This window comes from Rhinoderma darwinii, chromosome 3, assembly GCF_050947455.1.
Source record: "Rhinoderma darwinii isolate aRhiDar2 chromosome 3, aRhiDar2.hap1, whole genome shotgun sequence".
NCBI classification, from domain to species: domain Eukaryota; kingdom Metazoa; phylum Chordata; class Amphibia; order Anura; family Rhinodermatidae; genus Rhinoderma; species Rhinoderma darwinii.
In genome coordinates, this window is record NC_134689.1 from 202,687,929 (window position 1) to 202,706,894 (window position 18,966).

General features: G+C 41.3%; 1 protein-coding gene across 2 annotated transcripts in view; it reads right to left on the bottom strand.

Moving 5' to 3' along the window:
* Nucleotides 1–18,966, bottom strand: part of ABCD2 (ATP binding cassette subfamily D member 2) — a 51,788-nt gene that overhangs the window by 12,751 nt on the left and 20,071 nt on the right. For both annotated transcript variants that reach the window (XM_075857248.1, XM_075857247.1), the window contains exons 5-7: nt 14,779–14,873; nt 6,875–7,020; nt 417–562 (exon numbers count right to left, since the gene is read on the bottom strand). In XM_075857248.1, the coding sequence (XP_075713363.1) occupies nt 417–562; nt 6,875–7,020; nt 14,779–14,873 (387 nt within the window). The remainder of the gene's footprint in view (nt 1–416; nt 563–6,874; nt 7,021–14,778; nt 14,874–18,966) is intronic.

Consider the following 18,966-nt stretch of genomic DNA (forward strand, 5'->3'; position numbering starts at 1 on the left):
TCTGCCCGATGGGACGTTTTTGTATGCCTCATTTTCGGAAAACGGCGGGTAAAAAGACGCCCGCGAAAAAGAAGTGCATTTGAGCCATTTTTGGAGCAGTTTTTCATTGACTCTATAGAAATACAGCTCCAAAAATAGCCATAAAAAGTGCAGCGAAAAACGTGAGTGGCTTAAAAAAACGTCTGAAAATCAGGAGCTGTTTTCCCATGAAAACAGTTCTGTATTTTTAGACGTTTTTGAGTTTGCGTGTGCACATACCCTTACTCTTATGCAATATATTTGAGATGTTTTTAATTGTTTGTTGGATATATTGCTGGAATGTAATAAAATAAATATTTTTTTATTATCTAATATCATGTGTGTGCACTCTTTCTGGTTTGTCGTTTTTTGAATCATAATAAGGAAAAAACATGTACCTCCTTCCCTTTGCACAATATGATTCAGATGTACAATGTCAAGAATACGCTCAAGATCTTGGTCTTGATATCCTTTTTCATGCATGTCATCCACTGAGTCAGGATAGATAACTTGATCCCTCAATGTTCCAATTGACATATATGGTCTGAAACAAATATTTGGTTATATGCATGTAATGACATATATAGGTATCAGACATAAATTATTATTCTCACACATTTTACCAAACATTAAATTGCAATATTGACTTTTGTTCTTCTAGGTTATTTTACCCATGTATTTGCTGAATTGAACATTGGGTATGAGCATTACTATTACTACAGTGTTTTCCTGAGCAGACATCTTACTTAATGATGGTAACCCAAACATGGCAGAAGAATTCGGAAGCGAATGCAGCAAGTAGTAGACGTTTTTTTAATCATCCATTATCAATAAAAATGATAAAGGTTTATTTTTGGGCCTTTACATGACAGCTAAAACTTCAGCCGTTTTTTATGCATTAAGCGTTTTTTACGTCCGTTGTTGGAGCGGTTTTTCTATTGAGACGATGAAAAACGGCTCAAGAAGTGACATGCACTTCTTTTTTACGGGGCGTTTTTTTACAGCCCGAAAAACGGCTGAAAATAGGCCATGTGAACATACCCTTACTATGGACAGTGAACACCTTTAATTTTTCTTTACACTTTTTTTTATACAAAAGCCCTACAATGAGTGTATACCAGTTTAGGGCTAAGATCACAGACACAGTTTTAGCGATGTTTTTGGCTCACTTTTTTAGCTAGACCAGAAGTGGATCCAAAAGGATGGAAAAGTACTGATGCATCTCCTTTCTTTTGTGTCCACTTGTGTTTGGCTGTAGAGATGTGATGCTGGCTTAGGAGATATAAGGACAATAATGACGCCATGTAAATGCACTCATTATACAAACATGTAGTCCTATCAAAAGGAAAATAAATAAAAAAGGACTAACATTGGAATTGTTTCTACAGTATGTGAATGGATTTGTATAAACGCTATTCAAATGTATGGGACAGTCGAAATGTCTGCAACAAAACTGCCACGTGTGAACATACCCTTACTCCTCAGTAAAATAAAACATGACAGTTAAATAAGCCTACCGATAGCTTTAAAAACTACATACAAACTAAGTACAGAATAGGAGATAGATAGGCTCTGTTCAGACTGGTGTCATGTTTTCAATTTTTACAGAATACATGATGGATCCATTATGATTCATCATGATTAGTTATGATCCGTTTGACGGAACCGTTATAAGCAATCAGGATCAGTTTTATTTACTCCTATCGAGTCCATCAGCTATCGTTTTTTGTTTTGTTTACTGGATAGAATAGTGCAGCATGCTACTATTCTGACCTTGAAAAAGCAATGGATACCTGATGGAAAAGAACAAACGCAAGTGTGAACAGGCCTAAGTGACTAATTTGGCCACATATTTAAGTTGCCACAGGTTTATGAGACTTGGTCACATTGATTACATATTTCTAGTTCAGTAACCCTTGTCGTTGATCAAACAAATTACACCGTTTACACTGCTGGTGGTGCTTAAGACCGCAACACCAGGCAAACACTATCACATGGGTGAAGTACGCATCAACACTGACAGAAAACAAAAGCCACAAGTAACTCACCAGTGAATGAGCGGAACACTAAAGGTAGTAGAAGACAGAGACGATGAGAGGATAGCAGATGAATAGCATGCAAGTAGTTAATAGATGAACAGACAGTGGACAAGAATGAACAGAACTCACTGCCCAGATCTGAAAGTATCCCACAGCAGGGTAAAGCCTCATGCACACGAACGTAAAAACGCCCGTAATTACGAGCCGTAATTACGGGCCCATAGACTTCTATTGGCCACGGGTACCTTCCCGTTTGCTTACGGGAAGGTGCCCGTGCCGTTGAAAAATATGGAACATGTCATATTTCAGGCCGTAATAATGGCACGGGCAGGCCCATAGAAGTCTATGGGGCTCCCGTAATTACGGGTGGCTACGTGTGTGCATCCGTAATTACGGGAGCGTTGCTAGGCGACATCAGGGGATAGTCACTGTCCAGCGTGCTGAAAGAGTTACCTGATCGGCAGTAACTCTTTCAGCACCCGGGACAGTGACTAGCGCTGGAGTTAATAGTATTAAAAGTTAACTTACCTGCTTCTTCCTCCAGTCCGACCTCCCAGGATGACGTTTCATCCCATGTGACCGCTACAGCCAATCACAGGCTGCAGCCGCATCAGGGAGGTCGGACTGGATGTCAAAAGAGGGACGCATCACCAAAACAACGGTACGTATGAACTTCTTTTACTTTCAATCGCTGCAGAAACTCTGCCCGAAAGGGCTGCCCCTTCTCTCTTTCCAGCACTGATAGAGAGAAGGGGCTGCTGATTAGTGCAGAGAAAACGGGTCCGTAAATACGGGAGGAATACTGGTGACACCGGACCCGTATTTACTGGCACGGGTCCGTAAATACTTGTGGAATATGGGTCGAATACGTGTGACAAAGGACCCGTATTTACGCCAGTATTTACGGGAGGAAAAAAATATGTTCGTGTGCATGAGGCCTAAGACAACAGCTTGGCAGCAGACCAAAAGGAAAGTGGAACTACTGATCCCAGGATACACATAAAGCCACCATACAAAAAACAGATCTTTCAGGTCCCACAGTACAAACAAACACATAGACAAGAATAAAGTCACCAACTAGAATCTGGAAAGAGTGTAGTACATGCCATAATCAGTATAACCAGCAGCTGAATAATCCAAGCCTGAAGTATATATAGGTCCAATAAAATTACTCTGCCCTAAATAACCAGGCAAAGATAAACGGTGACCAAATCCAGACCAAAGGTATTGCCTAGCAAAGCCCAAACACAAAGATAACAGAAATCATTGATTAGCAGCAGTCCTTCTGCTAATCATAACAAACACACACCATAACAGCTCACTTGGCTGCGCTGAGTTGCAGTACCAGGCACAGCCACATCCAAAGTTCCAGCAATAGTCATTGCCCCTTCCTTCTGCTAATCTATAGGGGACCCTGGGCCTAATTAGACGTGCACTTACTATACATTGATGGCCTGTCCAAAGGAAAGGCCATTAATTAAAAGTCCCAGAAAACACCTTTAATTATCTAAATATATATTGTCGCAACCATTTCTGAAATAAACACAGTATTGAAATTAAATAAACATATCTGTAAAGTACAAATAAATTTAAAGTTCAAAATACATGTATTAGTATCTTGCTAATATTCATTATATTTCTAACTGAGCAGAAACAACAGATGGACTAATTCTGAAGTCTTATTGCTAGAAAAAAAGATTTATAGGTTTATAATGCAACACACATTGATCCAAATGAGGAAATGAAAGAAGCCTATGACGACCTAAGCAGCAGTAAGAAGGATTACATTGTATCTCGGTAAGCCTGTTCAAACAGAATTGGTTCAATCTGTAATGTGCAGTTCACACAGCTATTCTCACCAAGCCAAACCCAAAGCTAAAGAACAAAGTATGTAAAAAATATGAGAAAATCGGGTAAAAGCAAAGTTACCACTCCAAAAGTTATATTGTTATCACAGCAACATAGTTAACATTGCACAAATGGTTCTACATTGTTCCTGTTTTTTTCTAATAAATGTTTTTTAAATGGAAATGCTTGTAAAACTGCTTGATGATTCTTGATTTGTCTGAATCAACTCCAATAACAAGCACATCAAAGAAGAAAACAAGACTACAAATTAAATAAAAAATTAAATACAGTACAGAAATATTTTTTTAAAACGACATTCACTAGTACTCTCTGAAGCATGAAGGCAGCAATCCAGGCGACTTTCCTTCTTGAGGGTAGGAACACACATAGCGTAAACACTGCAGATTTTACACAATAGATTAATTGCGGAAAATCCGCAGCGTATTACAGTAGCAGCAGTGTGGGTGAGATTTCAACAAATCTCATCCCCACACTGCGCTAAATATCCGCCTAAAAAAACCCACATAAATTGACCTGCGGTGCGGTTACTTCAAACGCAGCGTGTCAATTAATTCTGCGGATACTCAACTCTTCTGTTGCGGGTTTACCCATTGAATTCAATGGGGTGCTTAAACCCGCAACAAAGCAATGTGTGTTGCGATATTTGCGGCGGAATCACTGCAATGCGCTGCAAAAATCGCAAGTAAGAAAAAAATAAAAATAAAGTTATGCTTACCCACAGTTTCCTGCTTCTTCACCTGTCCGACCTCCCTGGATGACGTTGCAGGCCATGTGACCGCTGCAGCCAATCACAGGCTGCAGCATCACATGGCCTGCAACGTCATCCCAGGAGGCCGGACAACGCGCGAATAAGAGGGAGGGGGCAAGTATGAAAGTTATTTTTCTTTCCGGCGCCACTTCACAACGTGGTGCCATTTTCCGGACGGAAACTCCTGTGGTGTTTAGGGCAGATACGCTGCGTAGCTTAACGCAGTGTATCCGCACTGAATACATTGTGTGTTCCTACCCTCAAGGCAATGTACACCTTTTGAAAGGGATTTTTCTTATATAAAATGGTCAATCTGTGTGTTTTGTGCAACTTTATAATTCATTATTTTTTTTTTTGAGATACACATACTCTGTATTCTGTATACAGAGCAGCTGTATGTTACGCTGAATACTGTACCCATCAGATCCGCGGGACAGACGGGTTCAGTGTCAACGGGTCCTGGTGTCTCTGACAAGCAGGGTCCACCTGTAATCCATCATACCGAAGTTCATAAGGCCGGATTCACACGAGCGTGTTCAGTATGGGATATACGGTCCGTTTGTCGGCAGTATTTCCCAGGCTGAGCACACTGCAGGGAGCTGGGCTCTTATCGTCATCGTTATGTATGACGCTAGGAGTCGCTGCCTCACTGCGGGATATCTGTCCCGTACTGAAAACATGTTTTCTGTACGGGACAGTAGGTCCGCGGAGAGGCAGGGACTCCTAGCGTCATAGATAACGATGATGCTAAGAGCCCGGCTCCCTGCACTGTGTTGCGGACCGTATATCACGAACTGAACACGCTCGTGTGAATCCGGCCTAAGTTAGATGTGATCGACTACAGGTGGATCCTGCGTGCCAGATACATGCAGGACCCACTGACACTGAACCCATCAGTCCCGCGGACCTGACGGATTCATGTCTTAGCGCACGATACAGCTGCTCCGTAAGCAATATACAAAGCAGCTGTATCTCAAAAAGTAAAAATAATTTTTAATAAAAACTAATTATAAAGTTGCACAAAACACACCGATTGACCTTTTTATTAAAGTCCATTACAAAGGTTTACATAGCCTTTAATGTATATAAATATTGCATCCCCAAGTGCTGCTTCTTCATAGAGAGTGACGCAGCTGTAACAAGATCACCCTTCTGTTCTCTGCATCTTGGAACAATCTGTCTTTGACTAGGGGATACAGGTGTGGGATAGCAAATATGAAGCAATGCGGTAGTTCACTACACCATTTAATCTCTGTATACCAGGTTACAAGACAAGAAACAAATACAAAATTGCAGCCTTGCAGTCAGTACCAAGATGTATAGAAGATGAACAATATTTATGTAACTTTACAGTGAATTGCTGCACTTTTTCATATATTGTATAATAATGTGAGATTTTTTAGCGATGGTTAAAAAAAAGCAGATTATTGTATTTTATTTATAATAAAATATATATACTTCCCCTACTCATTAACATAAATGTATTTGTACTGAAAAGAAGGCATCAAATAGCAACATTGATTGTCATCATAATTAAATGTTTTTTTTAACCGAAATTAATTATCCACAGGACAGCTCCCAGGATTTGGACACCCGTTCTAGGGATTTGTAGGATCCCCATGGTCAAACACCACCAATCTAACATTTATTACCTATCCTAAAGGTTAAAGGGGTTATCCAGAATTTAAAAAAAATAAAACATAGCTGCTTTCTTCCAGAAACAACGTCACACCTGTCCATGGATTGTCTCTGGTATTGCTGCTCAGCTTCATTGAAATTAATGGGGCTGAGCTGCAATACCACACTCAACCTGGGGACAGGTGTGGCACTGTTTTTGGAAGAAAACAACCATGTCTTTCTAATCCTGAACAGCCCCTTTAAGTAATCAAATATCATAATGATATATGCTACATTTAATCAGATATTCTGGCTCACTTGTAAGGGTAAAAAAAACCTTAAGGGAATACTGGTTCTTTTCTGCTTCTAGGTCTTGTAAAATTTCAGATATTTGTGGGGAAAAAAAGATTTCCAGATTTTCTGGATTATCAGATGCCAGATTAAAGGAATTTCTCAATAGGATTAATGCAACATATCTTCTTTTATAACATTTTCAATAATCCATTCCCTCTATCTTTATACCCACTAAACTAATGGGAAAATAATTACACAGCAACAATTGCATAGTCAAGAAAAAACCCACCTTTGGGGGATATAAAACATCTTCTCTGGTGGGGGTTTGTATAGAACACCTTCATAAACTGGCCACAAGCCTCCAAGAATTCTGAACAGAGAACTTTTTCCACAACCGTTGGGGCCAGTGATGAGGAGATGCATTCCTTCCTTTACCTAAAGAGAATAGTCAAATGTGCTTAGTCTATTAAACGAAGACAACAGCAATATTGTAATTAAAGGGGTAGTCCGGGATTAGAAAAACATGGCTGCTTTCTTCCTGAAATAGTGCTACAACTGTTCACAGGTTGTGTGTGGTATTGCAGTTCATCTTTATTGAAGTGAATGGGGCTGAGCTACAATATCACACACAACCTGTGGAGAGGTGTGGAGCTGTTTTTGGTAGAAAGCAACCATGTTTTTCTAATCCACGACAACCGCTTTTAAGGCCTTATTTACACGAACGTGTGCGTTTTTTGCGTGTTGCAGTTCCGTGTGTCATCAGTGTTTGGTGCGTGGCTGCATGATTTTCGCGCATATGGCATCCTTATGACACGCGGTTTTGAGGTTTAGAAAATTAAATGAAGGAGGTGGTTTTAATTTTCCCTTAATTTCTTGAACAACTGTTGCGCTAATCACGTGCAGCACACGGAAGTTCGTCCGTGTGCTGCGCGTGATTTTCACGCACCCATTGACTTCAATGGGTGCGTGATGTGCAAAAAACGCTAAAGTATAGGACATGCTGTGAATTTCATGAAAAACACGGAATGTCTGAATGGCCCCATTGACTTACATAGATCCGTGCGACGCTCGTGATTTTCACGTGCGTATCACGGACGTGAAACACGTTCGTGTAAATGAGGCCTAAGAATATTGTAAAAAAATGAACAATAGATACATTTTCAAGTTATCAATAAAGTGGTAGATATGGCAACTTTAAAGGGGTACTTCCATCTAAGATTTATGGCATATTGGCAGGGTATGCCATAAAAGTCTGATAGATGCATGACCCACACCTATTTCCAGAGAGAGGTTCCCTTTAACCCCGTCCCGCTGGCTGCAGAATCCAGGCGAAGAGTCAATGGAAAGGTGGCCTGGAATTCTGGAAACAGACGAGCTGTCTGTTTCTGTAACTCCCAAAGCACCCGAGCACAGCCAGCAATGAGGAGGGACAGGGTCGTGGGACCCCATTCAGGATATAGGTATGGGTTCCAAATTTAAACCAAATTATATGAGCTTAAGAAAATAATGTTGTAAATACTGTATAACCAATTAAATATTTTGACCCAAACTCTGAAAATCTTGTAAATTTCTGTTACATACACAACATGTACTATTTGGGTTACATTGCAAATTAAATAGTAATTAGAGCATTGATTAGAAATCTATCTAAATTATAAGGAAAGTAATGTAATTGTGTCTAATTGCATGTGGTTACCATGTAATTATTACACCCACTGATTTTAGATATAGAATGTTTCAGACATTTGTTATATATCCACTTGCCTGAGTACTCTCAACTGAACTGATATGTTCACTTAAATTTATGTAGCAATTAGATTAACCAGAATATGAGATTTGGTCAGATGTGCCATCCAGCCATATCTAATTTTTGTAAACCTACTTTTTGTTTAAAGAAAACACACACACCATCACCATATCCATAAAGTGTTGCAGAACCATTTCAAAGTACGTCTTCAGCATTTTCAAGCCAAATGACTATAGTCACATAACAACAGTCATGATTGTGACATCAAAACAGTGAACATTTTGACATCAATACGATCACCATTGTGACATTCCAACACTTACCATTGTGACATTACATTAGTGACAATTGTGACATTACAATAGTGACCATTGTGACATCACAACTGTGCCCATTGTGACATTACAATAGTCACCATTGTAACATCACAAGAGTGACTATTGTAACATAACAACTGTAACCATTGTGACATGACAACAGTGCTCTTGTAATATCACAATAGTTACAATTGTGACATTACAACAGTGCCAATTGTGACATCCCAATAGTGATTGTGACATCACAACAGTGCCCATTTTGATATCACAACAGTGACATCATAACCTTGATTATTGTGACATCATCACATCACCATTGTAACTTCACAATAGTGACCATTGTGATATCTCAATAGTAACCATTGTGACATAAAAAAAGTGATGATTGTGACATCACAAAAGTGACCATTGTGACATTACAACAGTGGCCATTGTGACATCACAATAGTGGCAATTCCGAAATCACATCAGTGATTAATATGACTCATGATAGTCACCTTTGTGATATTACAACAGTGACTATTATGAAATTAACAGTGACCATTGTGATATCACAATAGTAACCATTGTGATATCACAATAGTAACCGTTGTATCATCACAATAGTGACCATCGTGACATTACAACAGTGAACATTGTGACATCACAACTGCGACCATTGTGACATCATTAAAATAATCACAGTTGTGACATCACAAAAGATCCCATTGTGACATCACAATAGTGACCACTGTGGCATCATATTGGAAACATATCCGGTTTCATATAAATATTTTAATTCATCACCATTTTTAAGATAATCAGTTTGCTCTCAGTTAATGAGAACACTCCTGTTTACATTCTTAGGCCCCATGCACACGAACGTAAAAAAGACCGTAATTACGGGCCGTAATTACGGGCCCATAGACCACGGGTACCTTCCCGTTTGCTTATGGGAAGGTGCCCAGGCCGTTGAAAAATATGGAGCATGTCCTATTTCAGGCTGTAATTACGGCACGGGCAGGCCCATAGAAGTCTATGGGGCTCCCGTACTTACGGGTGGCTACGTGTGTGCACCCGTAATTACGGGAACGTTGCCAGGTGACGTCAGGGGATAGTCACTGTCCAGGGTGCTGAAAGAGTTAACTGATCGTCAGTAACTCTTTCAGCACCCGGGAGAGTGACTACCGCTGGCGTTAATAGTATTAAAAGTTAACTTACCCAGAACTCCCTACTTTTTCCTCCAGTCTGGCCTCCCGGGTTGACGTTTCATCCCATGTGACCACTGCAGCCAATCACAGGCTGCAGCGGTCACATGGACTGCCGCATCATCCAGGGAGGTCGGACTGGATGTCAAAAAGGGACGCGTCACCAAGACAACGGCCGGGCTACGTATGAACTTCTTTTACTTTCAATCGCTGCGGAAACTCTGCACGAAAGGGCTGCCCCTTCTCTCTATCCAGCACTGATAGTGAAGAGAAAACGGGTCCGTAAATACGGGTGGAATACTGGTCGAATACATGTAACAAAGGACCCGTATTTACGCCAGTATTTATGGGAGCAAAAAAATACGTTCGTGTGCATGGAGCCAAGGACATCAAACCTGTACATAGATAGTTCTGCGATTAGCTAAAAAGTGGTTACAATTGTATCTCGTCTCTTTGTGAGCTAAATATATCAGCAGCAACTGCACAAATCTTGCTGATGATTTCATGTATCAGTCTGAAGTCCAAATTGTTTAGCTCAAAGAGCACTGCCTACACCAGAGGTCTCAAACATGCGGCCACTCAAGCTGTCATCTGCAGCCCGTTGACAGCAGAATAGCAGAGAGCAAGCCGAAGGAGGAGCGATGCACACCGCCTTGTAGATAGTGCCACGCCAGACACCCCATCCTGTGGACTGCGCTATACCCCCTCCATATATATAGCTTCATTGGGGCTCCCTCTAGGAGTGGAATCCCCAGTCAGAGGGCTCTGGTCGGGGATTATGCTGATAGACGGGGCCTCTGACGTAACTGTCCATATATGGACAGTGACGTCAGTGGCTCCTGCTGGACCGCAATGCCCGGCCATCGCTTTGCCGACGCACTGGTCGGGGATTCCGCTGATAGACGAGGCCTCTGACGTCACTGTCCATATATGGACAGTGACATCAGGGGCTCCTCCAGGAGAAGAAATCCCCGGCCAAACTTCCGGCAACGCTTTGGCTGGGCATTCCACTCCTAGAGGAAGCCCCAATGGAGTTATCTATAGGGGGATATGTGTGGCACTATCTACAAAGGGGTGTGTGTGGCACTATCTACAAAGGCAGATGGCACTGTGGCATTATCTGGGGGTGGTGGCACTCTCTACAGAGGGCACTGTGGCATAAGCTACAGGGGGTGTGGCATTATCTACAGAGGGCCATAAAAAACCCAGTTAAAATCTTGTTTTCTCCTTTGGTCTAGCTTGTACGTGGGGAAAGCTCCGATGTACACGCTGGACGTGTTCATTGGGCTCCATTAGCCTAATATAGATTAAAAGAGTGTCCTCTCAGCCTTTGTCAGGCTGGTATACTTTTTTTTCATATTTGTGAAAAACCTAGTAGACTACGCTATTCAATCACACGGGATCCCGCAAGAACGTATATCCCCACCCAGTATACATTTTTTTAACATGGGAGACCATGGGTGACGTATGCCTTTGTATGGAATACTTCACATGCATCCATTAAACATATATGTCATGTTTTTTTAATAGCTTTTAGCTTTTATAATAGTCTATGGGTGACAGATCAAATGTTCTGATTGTAGAGCTAATCCGTTGTTTTATCCTCTTCAATTCAGATCACTGACTTTGGATGATTGTCAAGTGCGAGTATAGTGTTACTTTAAACCACTACCTAATGAGGGTTGCATCAAGAGACATAACCTAACTACGGGAGAAAATGTAGCAGTAACAGAGCTTTCTGGTAACTATAATGTTAATGCACATGCATCAGACATTATTTAGGGTTTCATCCGTAACTTATCTGTAAATATACAGAACGGTATCCGCACATACGGTCCGCAGTGCATCCATATTTGATTCGTTTATACAGATCCGTAAAAAAAGGAGGGAGACTGCAAATGATGTCACCAACAAGTAACATAGCAACGCTTCCGTAAATACGAACGGTTTACGGATGCACATCCGTAGCCGTCCGTATTTACGGAAGCGCCCCTAGGCTTCGTAGGCTTCATAGGTCCGTGCCGTAATTATGGACAAGAATAGAACAGGTTCTATAATTTTTTCAGCATGGACACCCATCCGTGAAAATACGGAAAGGTGTTCGTGGGCCAATAGAAATGAATGGGTCCGTAATTACGGATGAAAAATATGAATGTGTGCATGGGGCCTTATGGCTCCATTTCCTACCAGTTCAGCTGTTAGGTATTTAGGAAGTTAAAATTGAAATAAACAGTGTGTAACTGCTGGGGTATATAGGGCAACTAGCGATTTCCCCGTAAACCAAGAAAATACGAGGGCATGGATTGGCCTCCTGGGCACCCTTGGAACAAATCCAATGAACACACAAACAGACAGACCGACACATTATACCCGGGCAGCGCCGGGTACTTTTTCTAGTGGTTTATATAAATGTGGTATGACAAGATCTGGATTATGTCGGTATGCCCTGAAAAAACAAAAACTTTTAGATCTGCACATACACCACAATCTTCCACCATTGAACTGTAATTCTACATATAGTGTGTATGTAATTTATTGGCAACTATTGCAATTCACAGTATGTTGAATGCACCTCGCGAAAACTTTAACAAATTAATAAGCATTTATGTAATATCTATAATCCTAGACATCAAAATTGGATACCAGATCACCTATGGGTTTTAATTGAAGGACTGATGTTATGTATATTTATTCATTGATAAATAGTATAGGAATTGCTCTGCTCTTTGTATTGTCATTCTGCAATGGTATATATTTTTCTGGTAGTGTGATGCTTTTAAAAAATCAAATTAACTTTTGCATATGTGATCAAGAGATTAATTGGCATTGTTATGGTTAATATATGTTGGATGTGTTCTTTGTTACTGTTTTTTAAATTATGACATAAATGTTGTTGTTTTTAACTTTCCCCTGGACAAGTGATGAACATTATCTTTATTGCTTTTAATTCGTCACTATAGACTATTATTGGATCCATTTAACGGATACGTCATGAAGAAGGTCATGAGAGTTCATGATGTATCCATTAAAAGAACACCACTATAGTCTACGGGTAATGGATGCCACTATTAGACAACTGTCACAGCCTAGGCTTGGGGTATATGTCGGGAGCCTTTCCCAGATTATAGTTTAAATGTAAACAAAAAAATATTTATGATTGTGTTTATGAAGCTCTGACTTCAGCCTGCTCTAGCTAGGATTCTGTCAGATAAATTTTTGACTACTAAAGTGCTTCCCTGCCAGGATGTATGAGATACGTCCTTGGCAGGGAAAGGGTCAAAGCAGGTCTATCATCAGACTATACTGCGCTATGTAAGGGAAGCATAGTGTCTGGACAGGTCCGCTCTCCTAAAAGACTAAACGGCACAAAAAATAAATATTAGGCCATTTAGCTAATAGGAGCTATCAAAGAATAATGCACACTCATAGTTATGGGTTTGTTGTATAAATTAAGGATGCGCTCCCCCGCCTCTTTCAGTGGTTATTGACAAGTTGCTGTGTAATTGTAGATATAATACAGAGACATAGTATTATTGGGGATCCCTTTGTAGAGACCCCACCGATCTCTACAAAGAAAAGTCTGAAATGTCATATGTCAGAAATTAGATGTCAAAATATGGATTTTTAATCACCCGTGTGCACTTACACTATAAAGTGTACCTCCGGCTATACACAACATTCCATAAATCAATAGAAGAAGCGAAGATAAGAAACTTTGTAAAATATAATATTAAAGAAAAATGCCTCTTTCTCCACTTACCATACTCCTTTCCTGCTCCCCCTCTTTAAGGCTGGGTTCACACAACCTATTTTCAGACGTAAACGAGGCGTATTATGCCTCGTTTTACGTCTGAAAATATGGCTATAATACGTTGGCAAACATCTGCCCATTCATTTGAATGGGTTTGCCGACGTACTGTGCCGACGACCTGTCATTTACGTGTCGTCATTTGACAGCTGTCAAACGACGACAAATAAATTGACTGCCTCGGCAAAGAAGTGCAGGACACTTCTTTGCAACGTAATTTGAGCCGTTCTTCATTGAAGTCAATGAAGAGCAGCTCAAGATTACGGCCGTCAAAGACGCCTCGCATAATGCGAGGAGGAGCTTTTACGTCTGAAACGACGCAGCTGTTTTCTCCTGAAAACAGTCTGTCTTTTCAGACGTAAAAGACAGTTCTCGTGTGCACATACCCTAACTGTTCATTTACTTACTCAGAATTCCCACATAGAATCAGTAGAGCAGAGGGAAGACTGATTCACTGCTTCACTAAGAGATAAGGTTACAGCTGTTGTCTATAGAAGTCTATGGAGCAAGGAGTAGAAGGAAAAAGCAGAAGCAGGAGAGTAGCGTCTTTAATACTAGCACACAGCATTCAGAGGAGATCCTGCTTCCCTATCATTCTCAGACACATACACAGAAGCAGCATGGAGGACATTATACAGCAGTAATGAGCAGTGCAGCTGTTAATCCAGCACTTTGTTCAGACAGTAAAACACGTATCAGACGCTGCTGTAGCGTGGAGGATATTATACAGCCATAATGAGCATTTTAGCTTTTGAATCCAGCATTGGGATGAGACAGTAAAACACTTACTGGAAGCAGAAGCATATGTCTGTGTGTCTCTCTCACTCTGCTGCTGCTTCCTCCTCCCCATCTCCGCTCCATTCTCCCTCACTCTCACTCTGCTGCTGCTTCCGCTTCCCCATCTCTCCATAGACTTCTATGGGCAGCTGTAACCTGATCTCTAAGTGAAGCTGTGAATCACTCCTACTCTCTGCTCTACGGATTTTATCAGTGAATTTTATCTTTGCTTGTACTATTGATTTATGGAAAGTTATTTACAGCCAGAGATGCCCTTTAAATGCAATATAGTAATCCACAATACATATTATAATAAAGGGATAAATGCATTGCTGGAAAGTCTGTATCTTTACTTACTTTTATATTTAATTTAGAAACCACAATATCTCCATTTGGGGTAATGATAGGCACATTTTCACAGATGATCCCATGATCTACATCGATTACTTTGCCTGTGACAAAATAATTTAGTGAAAAAGATTAAAACATTTCTGTATTAATTTGCACCAACAGTCTATAAATATAGTGGCTTACATATCCTGATCTCATCAGGAGTGTGGAAATCTGGTCATATTATCTTCTGGTAGCAATGTCAGCTACTAAGCAACAGCCCAAAACATATTGGACAGAAGCTTAGAAAATAGCAGTCTGAAGAACTTTCTAATGAATTTTAACATTGTGAAACTCTGTTTATTGCTGGACTTTTGAATTTCTGACATAATCATATTGCAGCAGATTGTATCCCTGACATACTAAGAATTAGCCCAGACTGGCTGGACATTTAGTCAGAATTGGCAAATTTGAACATATTTTATGAAATTATAGGACATAGTGTAGCAGTATAAAGGCTATGTAAACATTTGAGCACAGTTTTGTTAATAAAACAACGAATTTTAAACAACTTTGTTTTTATTTAAAAAATAAAAAAAAAGTAGTTTACTTTTTGAGATGCAGCTTCTCATGTATCCTGGATACATAGTAGCTGTATCTTGCGCTCAAACCCAAATGCGTCAGGTCAGCTAGACTGACGGCTTCGGTGACGGGGGGACATCCGTGGATCCAGCTGTTATCAATCACATCTAAGTCATGAACTTAGATATGATTGATAACAGATGGATCCTTTTCCCACTTTTCTGGCCATGCCCATTCGACCTCCTGCTGTGTGCTTGCACTCCTGGCCAACCGTGCATGTCCACAACCGCCCCTTCCCTCACGACAGGACAGATCACCTATCATATACTGAACTTTGATGTGATCCATAGCAGCGATCATGCGTGTCAGAGACACGCTGGACCCACTGTCACCAAAGCCATCAGTCTTGTTGACCTGATGGATTCTGGTTTAATCGTAACATACAGCTTCTATGTATCAATGATACATAGAAGCTGTAAAAACCAACGTTTTTTTTACACTTAAGGGCATTGGATCAACTTTGAATGTTTTGTACTGAGAAAAATAAATAACACAGTATTTTATAAATGACTTATTATGCCTTAGTAAAGAGGGCTTCTTTCCACGTGCATATAAAAATAGGATCAAATACGCATGCGCAATACTGATAGTTTTTGTTTTTTTTACAATTTCTTTCTGTTTCTGTGTTGTATCCGTTTTCTTTCTGTATTTTATTGTCGGTTGTCGGCACTAACTGTTCATTGTTAAAGTATTAACAATTTTTTTGCTGTTTTTGTAATGTTGCTGAAAAACTAAATCAAAAAAAGCAGAACAAATACACACTATGAACTATGCAAAAAAGGAACATGCATCAACCCTTTGACTTCTATGGGTTAAAAATGGTCAAAAAACGGTGCCATTCGCTACATGTTGTGTATAAAAAAAAAAGGCATGTGCATAAAAAAAGGAAATGTGAATAAAACCATTTAAATTTCTTAACACATTTTTTTAAATTAAAAAAAAAACAGCATGATACGATCCGAAGTACAGACGTGTGAATAATTCCAAAGTAAGGGCCTGTTCACATCAGCGTTGGTTATTCGTTGAGGGGTTCCGTCTGAGCTTTCTGTCGGGGGAACCCCTCAACGCAAGCGGAAACCATAGCTTCCGCTTGGATCACCATTGATCTCAATGGTGACGGATACTTTGCTAATGGTTTGCGTTTGTCGCCGTTGTGAAAGGTTACTGTTTTTTTTACAGAATCAATTGCGCAGTATAGTGCGGTATACGTTTTTTTTAAAAATGGGAGCCTTCGTGTGACAGATAAACTTATAACTCGTGGAGCTTCCCCAAGGTCGAAGTCCCTGGGCAGAGCATCAAGTAGCACTTGGCTCGAGGATTCTTGCACTCTGGAAGCCCCTGACATCATTGTCCATATAAGGACAGTGTGGTCAGGGACTTTCAACTACGGAGTCCCCAGCTAGAGCATCGGTGCTGCGGTTTTGATGCATATTTTCCGCAGCAAAATAAGCAACGTGTGCATGCAGTCACACTTGCATATTACATGACCATGCTCCTGGTTCTTCTCTCCTGCTTGTGTGAGGTTTGATATTCTGACAATGTGGTTATATCCTCTCTCCCTGTCTTCTCCCTCTCTGAAGAACAAAACATCACACATCACATGACTCTTATCTGCTTTGCTCCCTGCTCTCCCATCGTGGTGTTTCACATGCTGGGCAGCAGATCGTGCATGTGAATCGTGTATCAATTGCAGAGCCTCTGTTGTGTGTGAAGACAGTGAGTAATTTTAGCACTCCCTTACACTTTGCAATGGAAGGGCAGGCAGCTGTAAATAGATGCAATGTCTTGAGAGGGGAGAGGAATTATGGGAACTGTAGTGCTTTAGATCAATGATCCCCAACCACCGGGCCACGGACCAATACCGAGCCGCGGATCATTTGGTACCGGGCCGCGGTATCTGGTATCTGCCCCGGTGGCCTCAGGGAATTTCGGGCAAAAAACTGCACCAAACTGTGGTGCAGTTTTTCGCCCGGAATGTCTGTTGCGGAAAACTGCTGAGCAAGCCCCCTGGGATGACGATTCATCCCAGGAGACCGCTGCAGCCTGTGATTGGCTGCAGCGGTGGTCACATGGGATGAAACGTCCTCCCAGGAGGCCGGTCCTCTAACGTCATACAGGCCGGCCTCCTAGGATGATATTTCTGGTTCCAGTTCCAACTGCATCTGCATCCTTAGGATTCAGATACAGTTGAATTGAATGCTGACGAAAGAGTGACGGCTCCTTGCCCCAGGATTCACTCTGCCGTGAGTGGCTCGGCGCAGGAAGGCGCGATTTTGTGACGGCATCACGCCTGTCTGCGCCGAGTCACTCATAACACAGACTGGAGGAGAAGGATTCTCCACCTGTCGTGGGAATGGGGATAGGTAAGTAATTATGTTATTATTTTTTATTAGGCACATATGTGGGCATTTTACTGGGTATGGGAGTGGGGCTGATACTGTATGGGAGGCTTTAGGGGGGCATTATACTGTGGGGGCAGCTATGGGGTCATTATACTGTGGGGGCAGCTATGGGGTCATTATACTGTGGGGGCATCTATGGGGGTCATTATACTGTGGGGGCAGCTATGGGGGCATTATACTGTGAGGGGCCGCTATGGGGGCATTATACTGTGAGGTGCAGCTATGGGGGGCATTATACTGTGAGGGGGCAGCAATGGGGAGCATTATATTGCCTGGGGCAGCTATGGCGAGCATTATACGGTGTGGGGACAGCTATGGGGAGCATTATACTATGGGGGCATTATACTGTGTGGGGGAAGCTATGGGGGGCATTATACCGTGGAGGCAGCTATGGGGGCAATATACTGTGGGGGCATCCATGCGGACTGTTGGGCAAGGCGGCTGGGCATAGGCGTGGTCAGGGGTCTGGTGGTGTTGGGGAGGGGTAGGTGGGCCCAAGCTGAATTCTTGCACCAGGGCCCATAAGCCTTTAGCTATGCCCCTGCTGCTATTTGGTGTGGATTTTACACCGCAAACAAATAAGCAGAATTTACGCAAATACAATTGACCGCAGGTCCATTTCTGAGCGTTTCTGAGTGTGGATGAGACTTGTTTTATCTCATCCACTTTGCTGCTACTGTATTATGCTGCGGATGTTCCGCAGCATAATACAGGTATTATAATACAGGTATACGCCGTATTTACGCAATGTGTGAACTGACTCTAACCCCGCCCCTGGAAACATTTTCTTGCGTCAAACTGGTTCTTGGTGCAAAAAAGGTTGGGGACCACTGCTTTAGATGATAATCCCACCCACAGCATCAAAACATCTGTACTGCACAGAGCTGGGTAGCATAATGAAAATTAGAAATAATTACTTCTGTTGATATCATCTGGTAACTATTCATACACATACAGGTAGTTTTCTGTATTTTTCATACTCTCGGATAATCCCTTTAAGAATAGGTATAGGGTTCGAAACATAACTGTGGATTTTTTTTAATGCTTTTAAATAGTCTTAAATAAATATAGATGTGTTTCTAACTACAATTTTAGACGTATGCTGGATACAAGCTTGAATATATCTGTATACATCTGAGGACACGGATGATTTACTTTTCCTTTGCACTGC